Below are 24,017 nucleotides of genomic sequence, written 5' to 3' on the forward strand. Positions count from 1 at the left end.
AATTCTTAGATATAACATGAGAATTAAGACCCATAAAAAATAGATGAATTGATTTTCATCAAAATGAGAAACTTTTGGGGGCACCTGGGTGGCTCTGTTGTTAAGCGTCTGCCTTCAGCTCAGGTCATGATCCCAGGGTCCTGGGATTAAGCCCAGTGTCCAGCTCCCTGCTCAATGGGAAACCTGCTTCCCCCCTGCTTCTCCCTCTCCCACTCCCCCTGCCTGTGTTCCCTCTCTTGCTGTGTCTCTGTCACATAAATAAATAAAATCTTAAAATAAATAAATAAATACAAAAAAACTTCTGTTTGATGAAAGCCAAGTTACAGAGATGAAAATAACAATCCAGTTCTTCCTATTAACTAGTAGAAAATATTTGCAAATCACATATCCAGAATACATAAGGAATTCTCTAAACCCAACGGTAAGAAAACAAACCAATCAGAAAACTTTAAAAAGTCTGAACAATTTATGCTAATGGGGAATAGTAAACCCATGAAAAAATGTTCAACATCAGTCATTAGGGAAGTGCAAATTAAAATCACAATGAGAGACTACCATACATCTATTAAAACGGTTAAAATAAAAAATACTGATAGTGCTAAATGCTGGCCAGGGGACAGAAAAACTGGACGTCTCATTCATTGCTAGTGGGAATATAAAATGATAAAGGGGTGCCTGGGAGCTCAGTGGAATAAATCTCTGCCTTCGGCTCAGGTCATGATCTCAGTGTCCTGGGATCAAGCCCTGCATTGGGCTCTCTTCTCAGCGGAGAGCTTGCTTCCCCCTCTCTCTCTGCCTGCCTGTTGGACTATTTGTGATCTCTCTCTCTCTGTCAAATAAATAAATAAATAAATAAATAAATAAATAAATAAATGATAGAGCCACCATGGAAAATTGACAGTTTTTTAAGAAGCTAGGGCACCTGGGTGGTTCAGTGGGTTAAGCCTCTGCCTTCAGCTCAGGTCATGATTCCAGGATCCTGGTATCCAGCCCTGCATCAGGCTTTCTGCTCAGCAGGGAGCCTGCTTCCCCCTCTATCTCTGCCTGCCTCGCTGCCTACTTGTGATCTCTCTTTCTGTGTCAAATAAATAAATAAAATCTTAAAAATAAAAAAAGTTACACAGACATTTACCATATGACCCAGTAAATGGATTCTTGGACATGTATCCTAGAGAAATGAAATGTATATTTATACAGAAATCTATTCACAATTGCTCATAGTTGCTTTATATATAATAGCTCAAAACTGGAAACAACCTAAATGACTCAACAAGTGAATGGTTAAGTAAACTGTGAATATCTGTGCCATAGAATACAACTTAGCAATGTAAAGAAAACTTGATAGGACTTGGGTCTATCTCAAGAGTATTATGCTGAGTAGAAAAAGCCAATCTGAAAAGTTTTTATGTATGGTAATTCCATTTATATGACATTCTCAAAATGACAAAATTATGGAGATGGAGAACAGATCAGTGGCTGCCAGGGGTTACGGAAGGGAAGAGGGTATGGCTATGAAGTCACCCTTGTGGTGGCAGTTTCGAATTTTTGATTCTGGTGATTCAGGGGATGAACCGTCACAGAACCAGGGGTGCCTGGGTGATTCAGCTGGTTAGGTGACCTAGACTTCGTTTTGTCTCCAGTCATGGTCTCGGGGTCATGGGATTAGCCCCCGTGGGGCTCCCCGTTCAGCATGGGGACTCACTCTCTAAAACAAATAAATAAATAAAATCTTAGGAAAAAAAAAGAAATGTCACAGAATTGTATACTCAGACACACAAAACCAGACAATGAAAGAAAAAAGAATGTATGTAAATTCTAGTGAAATCCAAGCGGGGTCTGTAGTTTAGCTAATTGTAATGCATCGATGTCAACTTCCCAATTTTGACAATCTGCTATAGTTATGATAATAGTTCCCATTGGGGGACGCTGGTGAAGTTTACACAGGATGTCTTTGTACTATTTTTGTAAGTTCCGATAAATCTATAATTATTTCAAAACAAGAAAGTTTGGTTTGTTTCTTTTTTCTTTTTTTTAAGATTTTATTTATTTATTTGAGAGAGAATAAGTCGGGGGGAAGGGCAGAGGAAGAGGGAGAAGCAGACTCCCCGCTAAGCAGGGAGCCCTACATGGGGCTCAATCCCAGGACCCTGGGATCATGGACTGAAATGTAAGCAGAAACTTTACTGAGCAGAAACTGAGCACCCAGGTGCCCCAAGAAATTTTTTCAAATTAAATTTTTGGTTTTTGTTTCCTTTGTTGTTTTGGGATGATTTTTCAAAAAAGAAAGGGACTGAAAGGTCTTTACTCCACCATCTCCAAAAGTCCTTATTGTTGTTTATAAATATTATACTCCATACCTCATTAACTTTTTTTTTAAATAAAGATTTTATCTATTTATTTGAGAGAGAGAGAGAGAGAGAGCTCAAGCAGGGGGAGCAGCAGGGGTAGAAGGGAAGCAGGCTCCCTGATGAGCAGGGAACAGGACACTGGACTCCATCTCAGGACCCCGGGATCATGACCTGAGCTAAAAGCAGAGGCTTAACCAACTGAGCCACCCAGACATCCCCCTCATCAACTTTTAAAAATAAACAATTTGTGGCCATATTTTTTCCTACCAACAAAATATAGGGTAGCAATATTTTTAACTGTCTGGGCTATGTTAATTTTCATAAAAACTGAAAAGGTACAAATGAGTACACAGTGCAAAGTTTGTCTCCAATTCTCTCCCTGTAGGCAACAACTGTTACCAGTTTATTGTATATATGGTGTATCAGTCCACAGTTTTCTATGGATTACATTGTTTGTTACTAGTACTGTTACTGAACTGTGAGGGACTTTTTGTGGAGTCATTCATCATAGCAGGGGATTTTTGGGCTGTGGTGGTGACTGTGGCCAAGAGGAAGCACCTTCTTTGTGGTACCCTCTGATGGATTTGACATGATCAGATTAATGGTCTTCTCTTTTTCCACATTTACACACATAAACATAAGCTATATCTTATTATTTAATATGGGTCCAAAATTCTGTGGTATTAGGTATACACACACACACACACACACACACACACACACACAATGCACAAGACTCCAAGCTGACTAGCTAATTAGTGGTCTGAGATTAAACCTGTGGAACACTGTCTTACTTTTTTTTAAATTTATGTATTTATGTATTTATTTATTTGACAGAGTGAGATTTATTTATTTGACCGAGTGAGATTAGGCAGAGAGGCAGGCAGAGAGAGAGAGGAGGAAGCAGGCCCTCTGCTGAGCCTGATGCAGGGCTGGATCCTAGGATCCTGGGATTGTGACCCGAGCCGAAGGCAGAGGCTTTAACCCACTGAGCCACCCAGGCGCCCCGGAAACACTGTCTTATTAAATGTGCTTTCAATTACTTTGTGATTACATTAAAAATATAATTGTAATGTGCGATTGTTACAAAATATTCAAGCAATACAAATGAAGTTGTCGATGGAGTAGGTTATTCATCTTTTGTTAGTTTTTTTTTTTTTTTAAGATTTTATTTATTTATTTGACAGAGAGAGATCACAAGTAGGCAGAGAGGCAGGCAGAGAGAGAGAGAGAGGAGGAAGCAGGCTCCCTGCTGAGCAGAGAGCCCGATGCGGGACTCGATCCCAGGACTCTGAGATCATGACCTGAGCCAAAGGCAGTGGCTTAACCCACTGAGCCACCCAGGCACCCTGTTAGTTTCTTTAAAGAAAAAACATCTTACCTCGCTGCTGCTGATGCTTTGCAAGATTATATTTCGGTTTGTAGTAACTGTCATTGTACTGGGTGGAGAAGAGTTTGTATCATGAGAAATGTCAAGCAATGATTCAGCATGTCTTTCTGCCAAAAGAAACAGGAAAATGTGTTTTGATAAGACTCATCTCTCTCAATTTCATAGGAAGATCTAGCTCTTGGTTCTAAAACCAGTTCCAGGGGCGCCTGGGTGGCTCAGTGGGTTGAGCCGCTGCCTTCGGCTCGGGTCATGATCTCAGGGTCCTGGGATCGAGTCCCACATCGGGCTCTCTGTTCAGCAGGGAGCCTGCTTCTCTCTCTGTCTGCCTCTCCATCTACTTCTGATCTCTCTCTATCAAATAAATAAATAAAATCTTTTAAAAAAAAAATAAAACCAGTTCCATTTGTCAAAGATTTTCCTAAAATCACGATCTGGGATCCTGATGAGGCTTCAGGCAATAATTATCACAGGAAAGGGTGTGAGGACAAGAGTCCACAGACTGGATGGGTTTTTGTTTGCTTAAAAAACAAAAGTTAGGCACAGTGAAACCTAAGTGAAACCCCTAGTAATGGGCTGGAAATTATATCTGTTCTGTAGTTGCTAAGACCAGGCACATTTTCTGTCTAACACTTGAAGCCAGATTCAATTGGCAGAGTTCTGAACACCGAACGGTGAACTCCCGGGTCGTTACTGAGGGACCGTGGTCTCCTATGCAGCCCTCCTGCTTTCATGACTTTTTCAAATAAGGGCAGGCTCTTTGATAAAAACCTCTTCCTCTTCCAAGATCTCTTCCAGTTATTTTGTAACTGATACAAAATTGCACAAGGTTTATCTCTACTCAGACCCTCCATATTTTCCTTCCTTACTCTGTGCAGTCTTCTGCCTCTATCCTATCACTGAAACTTCACACTTCCTTACCACATCTGCTTTGCAACCTCTTTTCCAAGTTGGTATTTTCCTACACCTTGCTTCTTGCAACTCTCCCCAGTTCCTTCTTCTCTGTCTCACTGCCCTTGGGTCCCTAAGTGCACACCACTCCCTAACTGTGGGAATACTTGCTCGGCTCAGCCCTTTGCAATCCTCCAGTGATCTTACCTGCTTGCAGATCCTCACAATTCCTTTTTTGTAGTGAACTCCCAAACAATACCAACTCATCCCCTCCCACGACCCTGTCCTACAGAACATTGCTACTTGAAAGGCAAGGTTCCAACACACACAGTGCTTTAGAACTCATTACCTTCAATATCCTCACCAAATAAGAGTGGTCTTCTCTTTTGTTGATTGTCTTTCCATCCCCCACCCCCCCTTCCCTGGGCTGAAACTTTGGAATCAAATTGAACTCTCCTGACTTTTGTCTCATCACTAAATGCTCACATCACTAAATGCTGTGAATTTTTCTTCCACAATAGCTCTTAGGGTCACTGCACCCAGCTCCTGGCAGGCGCAGTCCCACACCAAACCCAGGACTCTTCTCTGGCCATTGTCACCACACACACACTTCTGTACTCTCTTAATAGAGCTCCCTGCTATGAATCTCTTCCTTCGAGTCCATTCTACACAATAACAACAGCTTAATTTTCCTAAAACATGGCTTTCATCACTCACTGGCTTAAACTTCTTTAGCAACTCTATTTTATTGAAAAAAATCTGCATTCCATCGATCTTCAATGGACCCAGTTTCTTTTGGTATCTAATCTTACTATGTATTCCTGCTCCCCAACAGGAACTTCCTAGTGTCTTGTTTGCCCCTGGTATAAGTGAGGCTCACTTACGCCATGATGCCTCTGCTCTACAAAATCAGATCCCATCGCTTTTCAAGGACCAGATTGTGTTTCACTTCTATGATGAAACCTTACTTGGAACGGCCTTGTTCCCAGCCCAGAAGCTTCAGTCAGACAAGAAAGTCAAGCAGCTTTTACAAGGTCACATGTTACTCAATGAAACTTCTTTCATTTTACTTTTTTCTCTGTGACTATTTCTATTTCTTTGTTCAGACTCTCTCTCTCTACTTGTATCAAACCTTGTCTCTTTTTCTCTTCCTTCCGAATCTTTTTTTAAGGATTTATTTATTTATTTTGAGAGAGAGATAGAATGCAAACAAGCAGGGGAAAAGGGGAGAAAATCTTTCAAGCAGACTTCCCACCAAGCTAGGATGCCGAGGTGGGGTTCGATCCCACAGCCCATGAGATCAGGACCTGAGTAGAAACCAAAAGTTGGATGCCCAACTGACTGAACTACCCAGGTGTCCCTCTCTTCCTTCCAAATCTTATCTAGCATTTAAGGACCATAGTATGTCCCTTCTCCTCTTTCAAGCTCATGAAAACCTCTTTCTCTCCTGACTTACGTGATGTGTCCCTGACCAAACTAAATACTTTCAGGAGTTTGGGCTATGTCTTAGATTTCTTTGCATCCCCCAGAATACTTAGTCATGGGCCTTGTATATAGTCACTGCTCAATAAATTGCTGCTGCCTTGATATCTTTATTTATTTATTTTTTTAATATCTTTATTTTTTTTAAGATTTTATTTATTTATTTGAGAGAGAGAGAGGGCATGAGAGGGGGGAGGGTCAGAGGGAGAAGCAGACTCCCTGCTGACCAGGGAGCCCAATAGGGGCCTCCATCCCAGGACTCCAGGATCATGACCTGAGCAGAAGGCAGTTGCTTAACCACCTGAGCCATCCAGGTGCCCTGCTTTGATATCTTTAAATGAATCCATCAAATACACATTGAAAAAGAAAGATTTCTAATAAGGCTTTTCAATAAGGGGAATTTTGAAAGTGAAATAGAAGTACTTACCTGGTTTTGGCATAGAATTCATTAGAATGTCCAATAATTGTTGTTTCCTAAAACTTTGTATTTGTGACACATAATGTATTGCTGATTTTCCACTAAAATCACAGAGTTTAGGATCTCTAGGAAGAATAAAATCACATCAAAGATAATTCAGTTAAATCTATTGAGGAAAGAACCAATATAAGAGGAAAAACATTGACCTCGAATAAATAAGAGCAATCATGTAGTTTGGAGCTGACAACAATAACTTCAAAATGTAAGAGAGAGTGACATTTTTAAGTAAAAAGATTATGTTGGATATCTTATTTCTACTCCCAACCTAAAAAATTCCAATATTTGTAGAAAATGTCCAACTTTGGGCAAAAAAATTCATAATTCTTTAATGATGAGTAAATTAAGTAAAGATTGAAACAAACATCCTGATAAACTATTGTCTTATCATTCCAAATAGATGACTTGATTGCTTTTTTCCTTTTCAATGATTTAGCTAACTGCTTACTTTCTTCATAGTTCTTTTTTTTCTAATGCTAACAGCTAGCTTTTACCATTCAAAATAGTAGAATGGCATAGAATTAAGTTGATATGTTTATTTCATAGGCTCTCGTTGAGTGGATCGGATCTTGGTCGTAAAATCCCTCTGCATGATCTTTTCATTTCTCTTTGCCTTGCTCTGTGATTATTAAGCCAACTGACTGATCTTAGCACTCCTTCAAAAGCACAAACATCCTCTCTGTGTCATACTGAATCCTAGGATTAGACATCAGCTCAGAGAGATCCAGAAGGTAAATGATGAGAGCCCTGTTGACAGATTAGGGAGAGGGAAACAATGATTATACTTGCTTTGCTAGTCACAGTCTGGGAAAAGGAACACATCAGTCGTTGTCTCCAATGTAACAGCTTTGAATCTGAATCTCCTTATTGCTACGGGACAGGATTTTTTGTTTTTGTTTTTATTTTTTCACAGGACAGGTTAATGTTTTATCATCTGCAACAATTAATCTCTTACAGCTTTTTCTATATTGAAGGTCATGATTCAAAAAAATAGCATAGGACCCAGAATCAGGGGACAGCACTGCCTTGATATGTGGCCATAAGTCATTTAACTCATTGGGACTTGAGTTTGCTCGTTTGCCTTGATTAGTGTTTCTCAATGTGGTGTTTTTTGATTTCCTGTATTCTGGACCCCACTCCAGGCCTATTGAACACCATCTTCGGAGTGGTGTCCGGTACTCTCCATGTTAAACAATCTCAGTGGTTTCTGAACACTAAAGTCCAGGGTAGCTTCAAACTTCCGTCTTCATCCTATTATACTAACTGATCCTTTTACAATAGCTAATGTTCTTAACTCTACTTTTGTTCTTGAAACTCCCTTTCCTCTTTTATTCCTAAAACAAAATTCATACGAAGTACTGAATTTGATGACAGGATATCTAGTTGTTAGAAAACTACAATTCTAACATGAAAAACTGTTTTTTAATCCTGTGATTAAAAAAAACAAAAAGCTAATTGTTTACTTTCCCTCCTCCTAAAGAGCATTTTGGCATTTAGCGATTTTTAGATAACTGGAAATCAAAATTGCTTTTGATAACTGACAATGCTTTCTGAAATAATTAGTAACATTTTGGGGGTAGGGAGCTGCCTACTCAAGAAGTATCTGACACTCTCATAACTACCATAAGATTATTTAAATAAATGGTCAACATCATAAGAATAATAGATAGCAACATCTAACATCTATATATCACTTTGCAACTGCTAAGTCCCTTTTATGACCATATATGTGCATTCAATTCAATATAAATTTTTTTAAGATTTTATTTTTAAGCAATCTCTACACCCAACATGGGACTTGAACTTACAACTCCGAGATAAAGAATCACAGTCTACCTACTGAGCCAGCCAGGTTCTCCAACATGTAGAATTTTAAAAAGCAGTCTATATGTTCAGATTTACAAGTGACTTCTGAAAATAACAGTGACACAAGACGCCCTTCCACTGATGCTGGCTGACCACTCATACTCACGCATGATGCTGGAGGAGCTCAGAGAGAACCTCCACAGGTCTGTAGGCTGTTGACATATCAAGACTCTCGAACAGATCCACATCCCTCACAGCCAGCATCAGAGGGGTCAAGCCATGTTGGTTTGGGAAATTTATATCCAGGAGCTCTTCAGATGCCTTTAAAAACAAGAAGTTTTATTTCTGTTTTGTTTTTAGTGTGTGTCTATTTATACCAATCTTTGCATTTTCTTTCCTTGTTTAGCCAAATTTTCATTTTCACTTCAATACATTCTTTCTCGGCATCTATATTGAGGAGGAGCTTATGAAATTACACAGGCCTGAGAGCCAGACAGAATTGGGTTTGAATTTTACTTCCTTAAACTCATTCTTTAACTTTCCTGACAGGATTATATGAAGAACACTTGATAAAATCACCCTAATAAAATAAGGGACATCCAATTAAGCAAAGAATCATTTTCATGGGGGACATAATCATATTAAAAGATTTATTTGGAAAATATTTGTTTGGTATTTATCTGAAATTCAAATTTAATTGAAAGTCTTGTATTTTTTGTTTGCAAAATCCGGCAGTCCTACTCTCTGACCTTCAGAATCCTCAGCTGTCAGTAGGAAAAACAATGTCTTTTCTATGGAGTTGTTTTTGTTCGTTTGTTTTTTAAAATTTTGTTTATTTGAGAGAGTGAGCAAGAGAGAGAGAGCATGAGCTGAACCAAGGGACAGGCAAAGGGAGATGGAAGGCAGACTCCCTGCCTCTGTGAGGTTGTTTTGATGGTTGGAGACAGCATATGGAAAGCACTGAGTAGAGTTTTGACACGTGCTCAATAAACATTTGTGGAATGAATGAATGATCCACAAGAAGAATGTAGCTCACTTAACCGTCTATGTACAGTCAAATGGAGGTGGGTATATAGGTGATATTTGTTGTTTTAATGAAAATGGAACTTAATTTGGATAATTCACCACTGAAAAACCACTGTAAGGCCAAAGTATCCAAATTGCTTATTTTATAGACCAAAGCAATTCACTAATTTCCACTCTATTTCACTTTATGCCATATCAACGTTTCTACCTCACTTTCTCTAGGGACAAACTAGAGATAATGATATTACCTCAGAGGGGTGCTGTGGGAATTAATTAGTTAATATTTTTTTCAGTCTCTGAAAAGAAGCTACCTCTTATATCAATGTTTATTCTTAGTTAGAACCAGCATGAAAGGTTTGAGCTGAGAATAGTCTTACAATAGCACTTTAATTCAGCATCTGCTTATTAAGTTCTGGATTCAGTTATAGGCACCAGTTTCTTAAAAAGTGGCTGCTAATATTTACGGTGAAAAAATGTGGTTATGAAAACATATTGTATTATAACAACTATTACAAATACCATTGAAATAAAATTATTGTCTTTCAAAAGTGTTCTAAACTTCAGTTATGACATATGGCAATTTTAGACTATGGTTTAATACAACAAAAGAATTTAAAGAGTCCTTTGGATTTTGTTGTAGATTTCCTTGAACTCTAGGCGACAGAATTCTGTTCACTTTCTCTTTATCTGTTTGTATCTCTACCATAAGGGACTGGAAGAAACTGTTTCCTAGCAGCAATTGATTTTCTTTCAGTTGGAAGGTCATGTGATCTGAAAGTGTCTCTGAAGGTAAATACCAAGAATAGACAGTTGCCGGTCACCAATAATTAAAGTCCCTGGTTATGCATATGGTTTCGTAAGTTACTTTGGGAAAGCGTGTCTGTGGCTAGAAGATCTAAACAAGAAGATCAATATCCAGAGAAGGAAGCACTTAAAAAACACACCCTCTTAACTCCTCTAGTTACAACTAAATATTATGCAAAGCAGAGGCTCTCTGATTCCCTTTTCAGGATAAAGATAATAAGTGCAGCTGGTCCAAAGGGATCTAAACAGCAATTGCACAAATGGCAATGATGTCAAGGGAGCTCCTCTGAGCAAGTTGACAGCCGTTCTCTAGGGACATCCTGGGAGCATATCATTTCCCGTGGGTGCTGCGTGACTTCTAACATCCAGCTGGAGGAAGGTGGAAACAGGCTGCTGCTGTGTTCTCTTATTACCCTGTTTTCCACCCTACTATCCTCTTAGATCCTGTTTCTTTCCCCTATATTCTTCCTGAAGCTTTCTGGGACTGCATTTGAAAATAACTTATTTTTCTTTAAAAGGAGTCCTATACGCCTGGGTGGCTCAGTTGGTTAAGCAGCTGCCTTCGGCTCAGGTCATGATCCCAGCGTCCTGGGATCGAGTCCCACATCGGGCTCCTTGCTCCGCAGAGAGCCTGCTTCTCCCTCTGACTCTGCCTGCCACTCTGTCTGCCTGTGCTCTCCCTCTCTCTCTCTGACAAAGAAATAAATAAAATCTTTAAAAAAAAAAAAAAGAAAAAAGGGAGTCCTATATAGTCTAGGCTTTTCTTACCATTTACCCACCCAAAGGCAGAAGCAAACATCAATTTAACTGACCAGCAAGTGCTGAAGTTTTTCAAGATCACCTTGCCATGAACTTTGTAGAAGTTGCATTTGGGGAGCCTGGATTCCACTGATGGCCAAGAGTAGTCTTCGCACATTGCAATTAGCCACGTGAACTGCAGTTTGATTGCTATAATTACAAAGGGTGATATCTGCTCCCTTTTCCAGAAGAAATTCAACAACCTGTAACATCACAACATTCAATTCAACAACCTGCAACATCACAACATTCTTATTTACATTTTTGAATGCAAACAGTATCTTCAGGGTTTCTTGGAAAACTTAGACATGGCTTTGATTCATGATGTACGAAGGGAGAATAAGAGGGGCATAAAAATGAAGAATTGATTTGAATGCCGATGGCTGCTATTTGCCTTTTATAAATTAGGAAAACAAAAATCTCCATGACACGGATGGTTTGGGGATACTATTCTTTTCTTTTTTAAGGTTTTATTTTTAAGTAATCTCTATACCCAACACAGGGCTTGAACTCACAACCCTGAGATCAAGAGTCACATGCTTGTGGTGTCCGAGTCCTTCAGTTGGTTAAGCATCTAACTTTGGTTTAGGCCATCTAACTTTGGCTTAGGCCAGTTCTCAGGGTCCTGGAACTGAGCACTGCATTGGGCTCCATGCTCAGCCTGGAGTCTGCCTCCCCCACCAAATAAATAAAATTAAAAAAAAAAAAAAAAGAAAGTCACATGCTTTACCACCCAGGCACTCCTTGGAGATACTATTCTTTTCTTAAAATTAGAAGTTTGTGAATATATTATGTTAAACCCACATAAAGCATCAAAGTCCTATTAGTATGATCTGTAATTTAATATGCAAAACCTGGGGCTCCTAGGTGGCTCAGTCAATTAAATGTCTGCCTTTGGCTCAGGTCATGATCGTAGCATCCTGGGATGAAGCCCTGCGATGGGCTCCCTGGTCAGCAGGTAGTCTGCTTCTCCCTCCCCTTGCTCTTGCACTCTCTCTCAAATAAATAAAATCTTCTAGAAAAAAATAAAATATAAACCCCAAACTTAGACAAACATTCTCAAAAGTTGCCAGTATTTCCATAAATATTTCTAGGAAGCAAATAAATCCTATTCAAAATGTTGATGCATAATTTATTCAACAAATGGGATTGAGTGATTAGCATGAGTCAAGAACTGTCCTTGGTGCTGAGGCTCCAACAGTGAACAAGACAGGGACCAGCCTTTAAGGCATTTACAAACTAATGAGGAACAGAGACAGATAAAAAAGCAATTGTGACATAGTGTGAGAAATAGAGTGATAGGGTAAATATAGAAGAGTGAAGGTGTCACTTAGAAGAAATGAATTTAAGCTGTCTCATTGGGGCAAGCAAGACTTTGTAGAGAAAATGTCTAAGCTGAGAACTGAGGGATCAGACTCAATTAACTAGGCAAAGACTAGGGGAAAGATTGTTTGAAGCAAAAGATATAGTGTAAACAAAGTACTGTGGATGCTATGGACTGAATTCTTTCTCCTCAAAATTCATATGTTGAAGGCCTATATGATTGTATTTGGAGAGGAGACCTCTAGGAAGCAATTAAGGTTAGATTAGGTTCTAGAAATGGGGCCCTGATCTGATAGGACTAGTGTCATTATAAGAAGAGACCTAAGAGAACTTGTTCTCTTTCTCTCTGCCAAGTGAGAACACAGAGAGAAGGTGGCCATCCATAAGACAGGAAAAAACCTCTTGCCAGAAACCAAATTGGCCAGAATCTTGATATTGGACTTACTTACTTGATATTGGACTTACTCAGCCATGGTGTGTTTGCTACAGAAAGCCCAAGATGACTAATACAGAGGACAAAAGAACAAATAACACTCAAAGCTCTGGAAGACTAAATTAGACATGGCTGGAGCTCAGGATGGAGAACGGAGGGTAAAGAAATGTGATGGAGGGGCACCTGGGTGGCTCAGTGGGTTAAGCCTCTGCCTTCCATTCGGGTCGTGATCTCAGGGTCCTAGAATTGAGTCCCGCATTGGGCTCTCTGCTCAGTGGGGAGCCTGCTTCCCCCCCCCCTCTCTACCTGCCTCTCTGCCTACTTGTGATCTCTCTCTCTGTCAAATAAATAAATAAAATATTAAAAAGAAAAAAAAGAAATGTGATGGAGAAGTCAACAGTAGAGAAATCCTGAAAGGCTTTACCAACTCCCTTTAGGAATTAGAGTTGTATCTTCAAGACAATGGGAAGGCAGTGAGAGATTTTAAACAGAGAGATGACATGATCAGGTCAGCACTTCAAAGAAACCACTGTGGGAAGAACGAAAGTCAGGAGACCAATGAGACTACCCAGTGGCCTCATGGAGAGAAAATGGTACCAAATCAGGGAAGTGGTAATAGAAATGGAGCAACTGAGGGCATAATTCAGGAACATTTAGGAGGTAGAACTCATTAGATGTGGATGTTGATGGTGAGCCAGAAATCAAGATAATTCCCAGGTTTTTCACTTCAGTCCATTTTTGTCTAGCTTCCCTACTACCACTGAGGACAAGACCACAGTGATCTTTGGCCTGAAACAATGCAACAACCTTCTAATCGGTCTCTCCATTTCCAAATACCTTTGTCTGAAACCCATTACAGTGGTTACATTCAAAAAGTCAGAAAGTAGAAGTGTTCACAAGGTTCTGAAGAAATCAAAAACCCTTACACTCTGTTGTAAATGTTACAGTCACTTTAAAAACCATTCTGGCAGTTCCTCAAATGATTAAACATAGAGTTCCCATATGACCCAGTAATTCCACGCCTAGGAAGAGGAATGAAAGAGAATTTGAAAACATATGACCACATTAACACTTACACACAAATGTTTGTGGCAGCCTTTTTCATAGTAACTAAAACAGGGAAACAACTCAAGTTTCCGTCAATGGACAGATGAACAATGAAAATGTGGTATACCCATATAACCCAATATTATTCGACTATGAAAAGGAATGAAGTGCTGATACATGCTGCAACATGAACCTTGAAAACAGTTTGCTAAGTAGAAGAAGCCAATCACAAAAGACCACATGCTGTATGATTTCATTTACATGAAAGTCCAGAATAGGAAGATCTATAGAGACAGAAAGTAGAATAGTAATTGCTTAGGGCTAGGGCGGGGAAAAGGAGGAACGACAGAAACTGATAGCTAATGGGTTCAGAGTTTCTTTTGTGGGAAGGGAGGTGAGTAGTTCTTTTTAAGATGACGAAAATGTTTTTAAAATTGACTGTGGTGATCTAAAACCCACCTTAAATGGGTGAATTGTATGATATGTGAGTTATATCTCACTAAAGCAGTTTTTAAAAATACCTTTTCATGCCTTGTGGTCTTGCAGGATTTGGGCCCTGCCATTTTCCAACCTCATCTTATGCTAATCTTCCTCTTCTTCTGCAAGTTCTAGTCATCTTTTTACCTCAAATATGCAAGTTTTTTCCTAACCAAGAGGCTTTATCTCTGTTATCCCTACTTCCCCAATTGTTCTTCAAATGTCATCCTTTATCATTATTTTAGTTTTAATGTAAATGTAACCATATCAGTGAAGATTTTCCTGTCCACCTTATCAAACAAGGAATCAGTCTATTGGTTACTTCAAAGCACTAACAGTAATTTGTAATGTAATTAAGCATTTTTTATTTTCTTATTTGTTGTGTTTCACCTTCATTAGAATGTAAGTCCACCTTATGAGAGCTCTTACCACATGAATAAATATTTTAGGAATGAGTGAGTGAATGATTTAAGATAAACAGATTTAAGATAAACAGTGAGTGATGCTACTTCACAAAATGGAAATCACTGATGCTAGTGCTCCTCAGGAGAATTAGATTTGGAGAGAAAAACAATGAAGACAATGTGGATATGTTACGTTTGAGATCTGTGACATGTAAGCAGAGATATATGGTTGGAAGCTCAACATTATACACACACAGAGAGAGAAGAATTCAGGTGAGAGATGTGGGCTGAGATACAGAATTAGGAGCCATACCAGTATTATTAAGGAATACCAATGTTAAGGACATTACAGGTCACATCACCAAGAGCGGTTTCAATGGACTGGTAGAGAACAGTGCCAGACGGCAGTAGTTTGAAGTGATGAGAAAGTGGAGGCAGTGAGGACTGACCAGAGGACCACTCTTTAGAGGGGCTGTTGAAGACAATTCTCCAGAAACTCCAGGAACTTGTGTTTTTGTAGGTCTTGTGAGCAAAGGTGCTCACAGAGGTGAGCTTTGTTCCAGACCATGTTTTCAAAGATGTTTATACAGTGAATGGCTTTGTAAGATAGAGACAGCGTCTCTTTCTGGAGCATTAGGAACATTGGGAAAACATGCTTACTGTCTACTGTGAAATACTCAGGTTTCCCATCTTTTATTCAACCCACTGCATGTACAGTTATCACTTCCTTATGTTGGCTTGTAGAAACTGAAGGAAATGCTGATATTCTGACCATTACTGTTGTGAACAGTAAACAGTTATTTTTCTCTGACCCAGGAGTCTCATGTCTTCTGCCAGATTCTGAAGCTGTGGTAAGCTAACTTATTGGGTGACAAGTAAGGAAAAATCCCAGATGCTTCGCAGTTACTAGTTTTTGCAAAAGATGAGATGATCAGAGAGACAGAAATGATAGAGGAACAATGAGGGCGTCATGGGGTTATTAATGAGATTTATAGAAAGTTCACAGGAAGTGGTAGCAAATAGGCTGACCAAATTGTATGGTCAGTTGGGCAATAAACGATCCCCCATATTAGTGACTAGCAAAGCCTCTTTAAGGAACTGGGAGGCAGTCAAAGTCAGGTGGCTCAGTTGTTAAGCGTTTGCCTTCAGATCAGGTTATGATCTTGGGGGCCTGGGATTGAGCCCCGCATTGGGCTCCCTGCTCAGCGGGAAGCCTGCTTCTCTCTTTTCCACTCCCTCTGCTTGTGTTCCCTTTCTCTGTCTCTCTTTTTCTCTCTCTCTCTCTGTCAAATGAATAAATAAAATCTTTAAAAAAAAAAAAAAAGGCTGAGTAATAAGAAATAAGTTAAAAAAACAATCGCTCCCTGGTTTTTAATAATTTTTCTATCGTTGCTATCTTCCTCACCAAACTGGCAGTCGGCCTCAGTCCCATGCCACTATAATACACGATTTGTCCTGGGTAGGCAGAAGATTCTACGCCCTTTCAGACAACAGTTACTGAGATGCATATCTCCACTGCAGAAAAGAAGGAAAGTTCATGACTGATATGAGCAAAAAAACAGGCAAACTTTGAACTTTGGCTCATTCATTTGGGATCTGGGTGGTGAGATGCATTATATTTGTTAAGGAAGAGTGATAATAGCTTTATTACAAGTCAGCCCTTCCTGCTGACAAACTTATGTCCATTTAATGATAAAAGTCTCAGAATTTTTTGCAGGGGGAGCTTTGGACCTCCTGGGGAGATTTCCTGGAGATAGACAAATTCCCACGATAAAGCACAGAAGTGGATGTTCAGGTTCTTACTGGGCTGGATTGGGTTATAATACTAATGAAGATGACCCATTGGAGAGAGAGAAAATGACAAAGAAATCCAGTAGATTTTTGTGATTACCCCCACTACTCTGAAAACTCCCCTATCCCTATGTTAAAATCAGGTGAAAATATAAGGATATTATCATGACAAAGGGTTAGCAAATAATTCAGATTAAGGTAGAATCCTTTAAAAAGTTAAAAAAAATTTTTTTTTGTAAAAGCTCCTGCAAGGAAAAGCCAAACCTGAGTCAATCAAAGGGGGCAAAACCTGCAGTTCTAGTCAGAAAGCAATGTAGCTATGGCCACTAAATTAAGGATCTCTGAGGCTGAAATAGATGGTGTCAGTAATAATGACCTTGCCACATGATTAAGTGCTTTGTATGGACCAAAAACATTGGAAGTTCATTTTGTTGAAAAGCAAGAAACCTCAATGCTTCCGGAAACCAAAAGTAAATATCCTCTGCTTATCGGTCTGGAGCAACTCTCTTCCACCATGCTCCTAATCCTTCCCTTCCCCAGTACCTTGACCTCAACTGTTTAAGGAGAAGGATCATTTTAAGTGGGACCAAGAACACTCAGTCTTCAAAAGGGCCTGAAAGTCATAGCCACTGACATGACTATGTGACAAACACTGGGGAAGGAGAGACTCAAACTTTTACAGCTCTCTTAGATTCAGATTCCCAAGTCACCATTCTGTCTAGTCCCTTGGGAAAAGTGGGTGTCTGAATTCAGCTAATGGTGTTTGAGCAAAGTTTGCAAAGTTAGCAAAGAAAGCTAACATGATTCTGTACGTGGGGCCCGTTGGGCCAAGTCAGTGGATTACTGCTGTGGCTTCTATCTGAATGTATAATAGGAATTAATGTATTATGTGTATTTCCCCATCCCATTAAGTATCAAGAGGATTCTTCTGATTGTGACGAGCTAGTATGTAGAGAAGTGCTAGTATCTTTAGAATTCCTGATCCTTTTGAGTCCCTGTGACTAATAATTTTGCCATTTGGGCAAAATTCTGGCAAAGGGAAATAGTCTCTATCTGGAGGCATTTCTTGGGGATTTGGACTTGTTGTCTCCTCAGCATGTCTACTAGGGATATCACTTTTATTTTTTATTTATTTAACAAAGAGAGACAGCAAGAGAGGGAACACAAGCAAGGGAGTGGGAGAGGGAGAAGTAGGCTTCCCACTGAGCAGGGAGCTCATGTGGGCTCAATCCCAGGACCCTGGGATCACGACCTCAGCTGAAGGTAGATGCCCAACAACTGAGCCACCCAGGCACCCTGGATATCACTTAGAAAAAGCAGATATTAAGGGTGCCTGGCTGGCTTAGTTGGTAGAGTTTGCAACTCTTTATCTTGGGGTTGTGAATTTAAGTCCCATGTTGGGTGTAGAAATTACTTAGTAACTAACTAAATAAATAAAAGCAGATATTAGCTTGCTAGTGGGTTTTTGTCAAACCTGAATGCCTTATCCAAGGAGATCTTGTGGTTCTTGTGTCCGATATTTCCATTTGGGGGAACCAGAACTCAATGCCTAACAAGGAAGGAAAGGCCCAACAAGCATTCTTTGTCCAATGGATATGGTGTATTTAAGAATGTAACCAGCCTAGGCACATTGGCATCTTTGCTTTACATGAAAGAATGGTATCTTTTCTTTTGCTGGAAATTCTACCCTCCCATCCCCACTGCTACCACCTAAAGCAAAACTGCTGGCCAAGGATACTTCGCTTCTCAGGGATTCCCCTAAGTGCCTGGGCCTGTGTCCATTATGGTTCAGTCAAGATGAAAGTTGATGTGTGCACTGGGCTATTGCAGCTGGTTGGCCTCAGTGCCAGCTATGCAGAACTGGTAATGGACATGGTTGTTCCACTCAGTGTGTAAAACTCAAGGCACTTCTCGTAGCCCTGGCCAATACTCCTCGTAATAAGCTTTGTTATATTTTTCCTGATTCTTGGGCTGCTGCCAGTGGTCTGGCTGTTGGGTCTGCCACTTAGAAAATTACAGACTGGAAGATTTAAAAAAGCACTTCTCTTTAGGGCCATGAACTGTGGAAGCAAACTATCTGGGTCAACTCATGTAGAAGCCCATGGCAAGAGTCCATTCTCTGATGAGATAGACAAGAATAAAACTACTGATTGATACTGTACAACCCTGATTTTCTCCCCTGCTGCTTGAATCCATCATCATATTAGACATGACAATACAGCCACCAACACAGACCGGACACGAAGTAAAGAACTGTTACAGGGGTGAAGCTGCAGCCACTGAAATAGGATATGTAGACTTTGTGGTGTTTGAGGATACCTAAAGAGAGAGCATCTTCAACCTTATGGAGTACAGGGAAGGGAGAGACTTTGATGACCTTTGTTCTTTAGAACTACCCAGGACATTTTCTTCATGAAAGAAAATCTCTTGGAGAGTCTTTCCCAAACTCTTCAAAGCACCTTACATGTGACTGACTACTGGGTCTTCCATTCCTTGCCATACAGCCCTGATCATGACTCGATTGCCAATTCCCTTCTTTGCCTAGGAGTCTAATACTAACTGCAGTCAACAGCCCCACCTCTTGCACCTTCCATGTGAAACATCTGTCCACACCTCCAGATTTCTTCCCACTCCCATTCTCACAGCCATCACTCCTCATTCTGTGAGGGTGGATGAATGCTACTTAGCTGTTGGCAGGGACAAATAGGACTGATAATCCTCCCAAATCAAGGACCAGACTCAGTTATTCAGATTGAACTGGGAATCCTAAGACCAACCAGCCAGCTGAACGATCACAAGGAGACACTGTCAACCTGTGCCCCCTGACTAATGTAGGTCCCACTCAAAGAAGCCCAATGATTGATAACACTACCTTTTTCTGCCCAAGGGGTACTCCCAGGATTATAGCTCTTATAGAGAAACCTGGCATTACTTTGTATGGCGCCTGAAAACATAATGACTTATGCTTTACGGGTGGTCCTAAGAGACTTTCCAATCTTTAAGTAAATACCATCTGTAGATATGTAGCCTCAGATGACTTCAGAGCTTTCCCAAAATGAAGCTACCATTGGTTACTTGAGGGAGTTTCCCCGAGGGATAGCTGACTTGTCATTTATGTGCCCCTTGTGGACAATTATCCCTAAGACAGATGTCCAATTAGAAAAAGTAGAACAAAATTTGCTTCTGCCTTTAGCTAAAGTTATCAATGATACCACCTCATCCCTGCAAGACATTCAGGTCAGCAGTCAAGTCACTGGCCAGGGTAGTTATGAATAGATAACGAATGATAGAACTGCTCTAGACTTCCTCCTGTGGGTCAAGGTGAAGTCTGTGCAATGGCTGATAGAGACTGCAATACCTGGGTTGATGCCTTGGACCAAGGGAGAAGATCAACAGAGAAACTTAAGGAGAAAACCATCTGGTTGATGGCATTTGTTGAGTTGGAGGGGTTCAAGACCATGGATGGCATGATTGACACTAGTTTACAGTATGGCCTTGTTCCTCTGCTTGGAGTTCTCTTGATAGTAGCTTTAACTGAATATTGTATGAGACAAATTAATGGATGTGGTTTCCACCTCTGTTGGTCAGATTAATCAGAGTGGTATGCACATGGGAAAATTCACCAGGAGCCAAGACAGAGTAGAAATGAAAGGTAGATATTTTTAGGAAATAAGACTTTCTGGGTCTCTCACATTTCTATAAGTTGTATGAGCAGAGGCACGGAATGCCTTTGCCCCAGACACTCTTTTCAAGCTTGCTTGTGTAGTGAACAGCCTTGGAAGCAAGGATTAGGTTTGCTTACTACCCATTATAAAAGATTTGGGCTCCCTAAATTTAGAGCTCCTGTCCTGCAATCCAACCTACTGTCTGAACAGGGGTCATCTGGTCCTCTTCCTACTATTATGTGGGAATTAGGATGAGTGAGATGATACAAAACTGATAATATCCTGGCAATCCTATTGTTATGAGTAATAAAGTGCTCTTTGTCTCTTACAAAGGGCTTTGATGTCTTATGCCAAGGATCTAAGAAATTGGGGCAGGCTAATTTGTTAGCTTATAAGCAGAGTAAAATCGTAGATCTTTCATATTTCTTGACATAGATCTGCAGATGAAAAAGTCTGAGAGAGGAGAGGGTGTAGTTGGAGGAGGATGTGGGATCAGTGGAGGTGTTTGTTTATTTGTGTGTCATCAGAAAGGAGATACCTAAACATATTAAATTCTAATGGAAGGTAGCATTGTTGTCTGTAATAACATAAATATGGAAAGCACCCATGTGTCCTTCAAAGTAGGAAAGACAAATATGTTGTGGCATAAACGTATTACTAGACACCAGTAAAAACAAACAAACAAAAAACCCCACAAAGTTATGTGTCTCAAAATGGTTGAATATCAAAAAACGCAATGATGGGGCACCTGGGTGGCTCAGTGGGTTAAGCCGCTGCCTTCGGCTCAGGTCATGATCTCAGGGTCCTGGGATCGAGCCCCACATCAGGCTCTCTGCTCTGCGGGAAGCCTGCTTCCTCCTCTCTGCCTGCCTCTCTGCCTATTTGTGATCTCTGTCTGTCAAATAAATAAATAAAATCTTAAAAAAAATGCAATGATAAGAATGAGGAAGTTAGACAGGAACACATGTAGTATAAGTTTGTTTTTGTAAAATTCAAAAACAGGAAAAAGTAAATAATGCATTATTTAGGAATATAAGCAGAGAGGACAACACAAAGGAAATGATTAACTCAAAATTTAGGATAATGATTATAAAGATGGGGGACACAATTCAGGAGGAGAATATAAAAGGCTTTTGAGGCATGGCAGCATCTAATTTTTGGTTTGGATGATAGGTACATGGGTGCTAGTGTCATTATTTTTCTTTAAGCTGTATATACATTTTTATATGCTACATTTTATAATTTGTTTAAAAAGTGTTACTAGAAAGGAGTCAAAAGAGAAAAAAAAAAAGCTAAGAATATCATCAAGAGAGAGGATATTGAGATAGCTAAGCAGGGTTGAGGGTCCACTTGCATTTAGACTCTCAAGAATTTATAGAGGCATCAGCCTGCTCAGTTGAGTGAAATTGTCTTTTTCATCTTCTTGTCCCCATCCTAAGCCATTTCACATTCCCTCTGAAGCCTGCCTTCAGGCATTCTTTCATAGAGAGGTAAGTGTTTTGCTATTTGTAAACACCTCATTCTTGAAATCCTTAGCTTAGAAGATTACCCATGGGCCCCAGGACACAACACGGTACCTCTGTTAGATTTTCTTCTGCTGCAGTAATGAGAGGTGTATTCCCAGTCTCTGGATGCTGAAAGTCAAGGTTTCCAAGGATGGAATGGACTTTAGTAATATAGTCACAGATGAGTTCCACATCACCCCTTGAAACTACTTCCAGGAAATCATGAATCAGTTTATTTTTATTCATCTTGCTAATTCCACATAATCGCCTGACCCTGCCAAAGAAGAGAAACAATTTAATTAAACAAGAACCAACAAAGCATGGGTTGTTCAAATGTAACATATTCTATCTTTAGTGTCACCTCTTTCCCCTCTTTTATGTATGAAATAATGGTTTTAAAGACAATTTTGAAAAAGAGGAAACAGTAATTCTATCAGTGTTGGCTCTGTGCATATGTTTCAAGTTATAAATAACAATTTTCACCATCACTTTGTGAGAAATGCTGTGGTACAGGAGAAGAAAGGATGGATCAACACTAGAATGGAAAGAACAGAGGCTCTGGAACCTTAAAGAACCTGGGCTTAAATCTCTCCTCCACAGATTCCCAAGCTTACTTGAGCATGATTAATTTCAAGCTTCTCCAAGATTAATTTCCTCATCCCTAAAATGGAAATAACAATCCCCTCTTCAAATGGTAAAGATCTGAAGTACTATATCCAAAGCTTTGGCACTCCTTCAACAGATGAATGGATAAAGAAGATGTGGTTCATATATGCAATGGACTATTACTCAGCCATCAGAAAGGATTTACATGGACATGTTTGGAACTGGAGGATATGATGCTAAGTCCATCAAAGAAAGATAATTATCATATGGTTTCACGCATATGTGGAATATAAGAAAAAGTGTAGAGGGTCATAGGGGAAGGGAGGGAAAACTGAGTGGGAAGAAGTCAGAGAGTCAAACCATGAGAGAGTCTTGACTCTGGAAAACAAACTGACGGTTGTGGAAGGGGAGACAGTAGGGAGGATGGGGTAAATGGGTGATGGGCATTAAGGGGGGCACCTGAGATGATGAGTAGTGGGTGTTACATGAAACTGATAAATCACCGAACACTATATCAGAAACTAGTGATGTACAACATGTTGGCTAGTCAAATTTAAATAAATAATAATAAATTTTAAATAAATATTAATTTAAATAAATAAATAATAAATTTTAAATAAATAATACTTTTTAAAAAGCTTTGGCACATTTTATTGGTTAAAATTCTTGCAGGATTTTGTTTTTTTTCTTCCTTCCTTCCTTCCTTTCTTTTTTAAAAAAAGATTTTATTTATTTATTTTACAGAGAGAGAGAGAGCACAGGTAGGCAGAGTGGCAGGCAGAGGGAGAGGGAGAAGCAGACTCTCTGCTGAGCAGGGAGCCTGATGCGGGGGCTTGATCCCAAGACCTCAGGACCACAACTTGAGCCGAACGCAGCTGCCCAAAGACCTGAGCCACCCAGGTGTTCCAGGTTTTTATTTTCTTTAGTGTCATTTATTAAAATCCCTGTAACTATTTTCTTTATGGAAGTTTTATTTTCCTAACAATACCATAAACTCCTCAGTAGCAGGAACATTCTATGCCTTATATTTTGTATCCTCAGTAACTCTTGTACAATGTGAGTCATTGAAGAGCATGGTGGCCATCATTCCAGATTTTCCAGAAAAAAACGTATTTTAAATTTGCCATCTCATGGGATGCCTGGGTGGCTCAGTTGGTTGAGCAGCTGCCTTCAGCTCAGGTCATGGTCCCAGCGTCCTGGGATCGAGTCCCACATCGGGATCCTTGCTCGGCAGGGAGCCTGCTTCTCCCTCTGTCTCTGCCTGCCATTCTGTCTGCCTGTGCTCGCTCTCTCTGATAAATAAATAAAATCTTTAAAAAAAAAAATGCCATCTCAGCTTTCCAGATCATTGAAATATCTCTTAGAGTGCAATTTTTTAAAAAAATTTATTTATTTATTTATTTATTTATTGACAGAGAGAGAGATAGAGATCACAAGTAGGCAGAGAGGCAGCCAGGGGGTGGGGGAGCAGGCTCCCTGCCGAGCAGAGAGCCCTATGTGGGGCTCAATCCCAGGTCTCTGAGATCATGACCTGAGCTGAAGGCAGAGGCTCAACCCACTGAGCCACCCAGGTGCCCCTCAGAGTGCAATTTTTGAAGTCACCAGACTATCTCGCCCATGGAGCCTCTTGCTGTTGGAAACAGCACAAAATCATTTGTCACACTCTTATTCCAACTTCAGAAAGCCTCTGATACCATAGTCACTACAAGTAGGCACGTTATTTCTTTGAACTGGCAATTTACTTGCAAT

General features: G+C 40.0%; 1 protein-coding gene across 3 annotated transcripts in view; it reads right to left on the reverse strand.

Moving 5' to 3' along the window:
- The window catches only part of MAP3K19 (mitogen-activated protein kinase kinase kinase 19), a 68,724-nt gene that overhangs the window by 39,105 nt on the left and 5,602 nt on the right, over positions 1-24,017 (reverse strand). For 2 of the 3 annotated variants that reach the window (XM_082689283.1, XM_082689281.1), the window contains exons 2-6: positions 21,735-21,936; positions 11,032-11,220; positions 8,556-8,710; positions 6,536-6,651; positions 3,730-3,845 (exon numbers count right to left, since the gene is read on the reverse strand). In XM_082689283.1, the coding sequence (XP_082545409.1) occupies positions 3,730-3,845; positions 6,536-6,651; positions 8,556-8,710; positions 11,032-11,220; positions 21,735-21,908 (750 nt within the window). In that variant the 5' untranslated portion in view covers positions 21,909-21,936. The remainder of the gene's footprint in view (positions 1-3,729; positions 3,846-6,535; positions 6,652-8,555; positions 8,711-11,031; positions 11,221-21,734; positions 21,937-24,017) is intronic. The other variant, XM_082689282.1, reaches the window with a different exon arrangement.

The sequence above is a fragment of the Mustela nivalis genome (genome assembly GCF_964662115.1).
Source record: "Mustela nivalis genome assembly, chromosome: 11".
Classification (NCBI taxonomy): Eukaryota; Metazoa; Chordata; class Mammalia; order Carnivora; family Mustelidae; genus Mustela; species Mustela nivalis.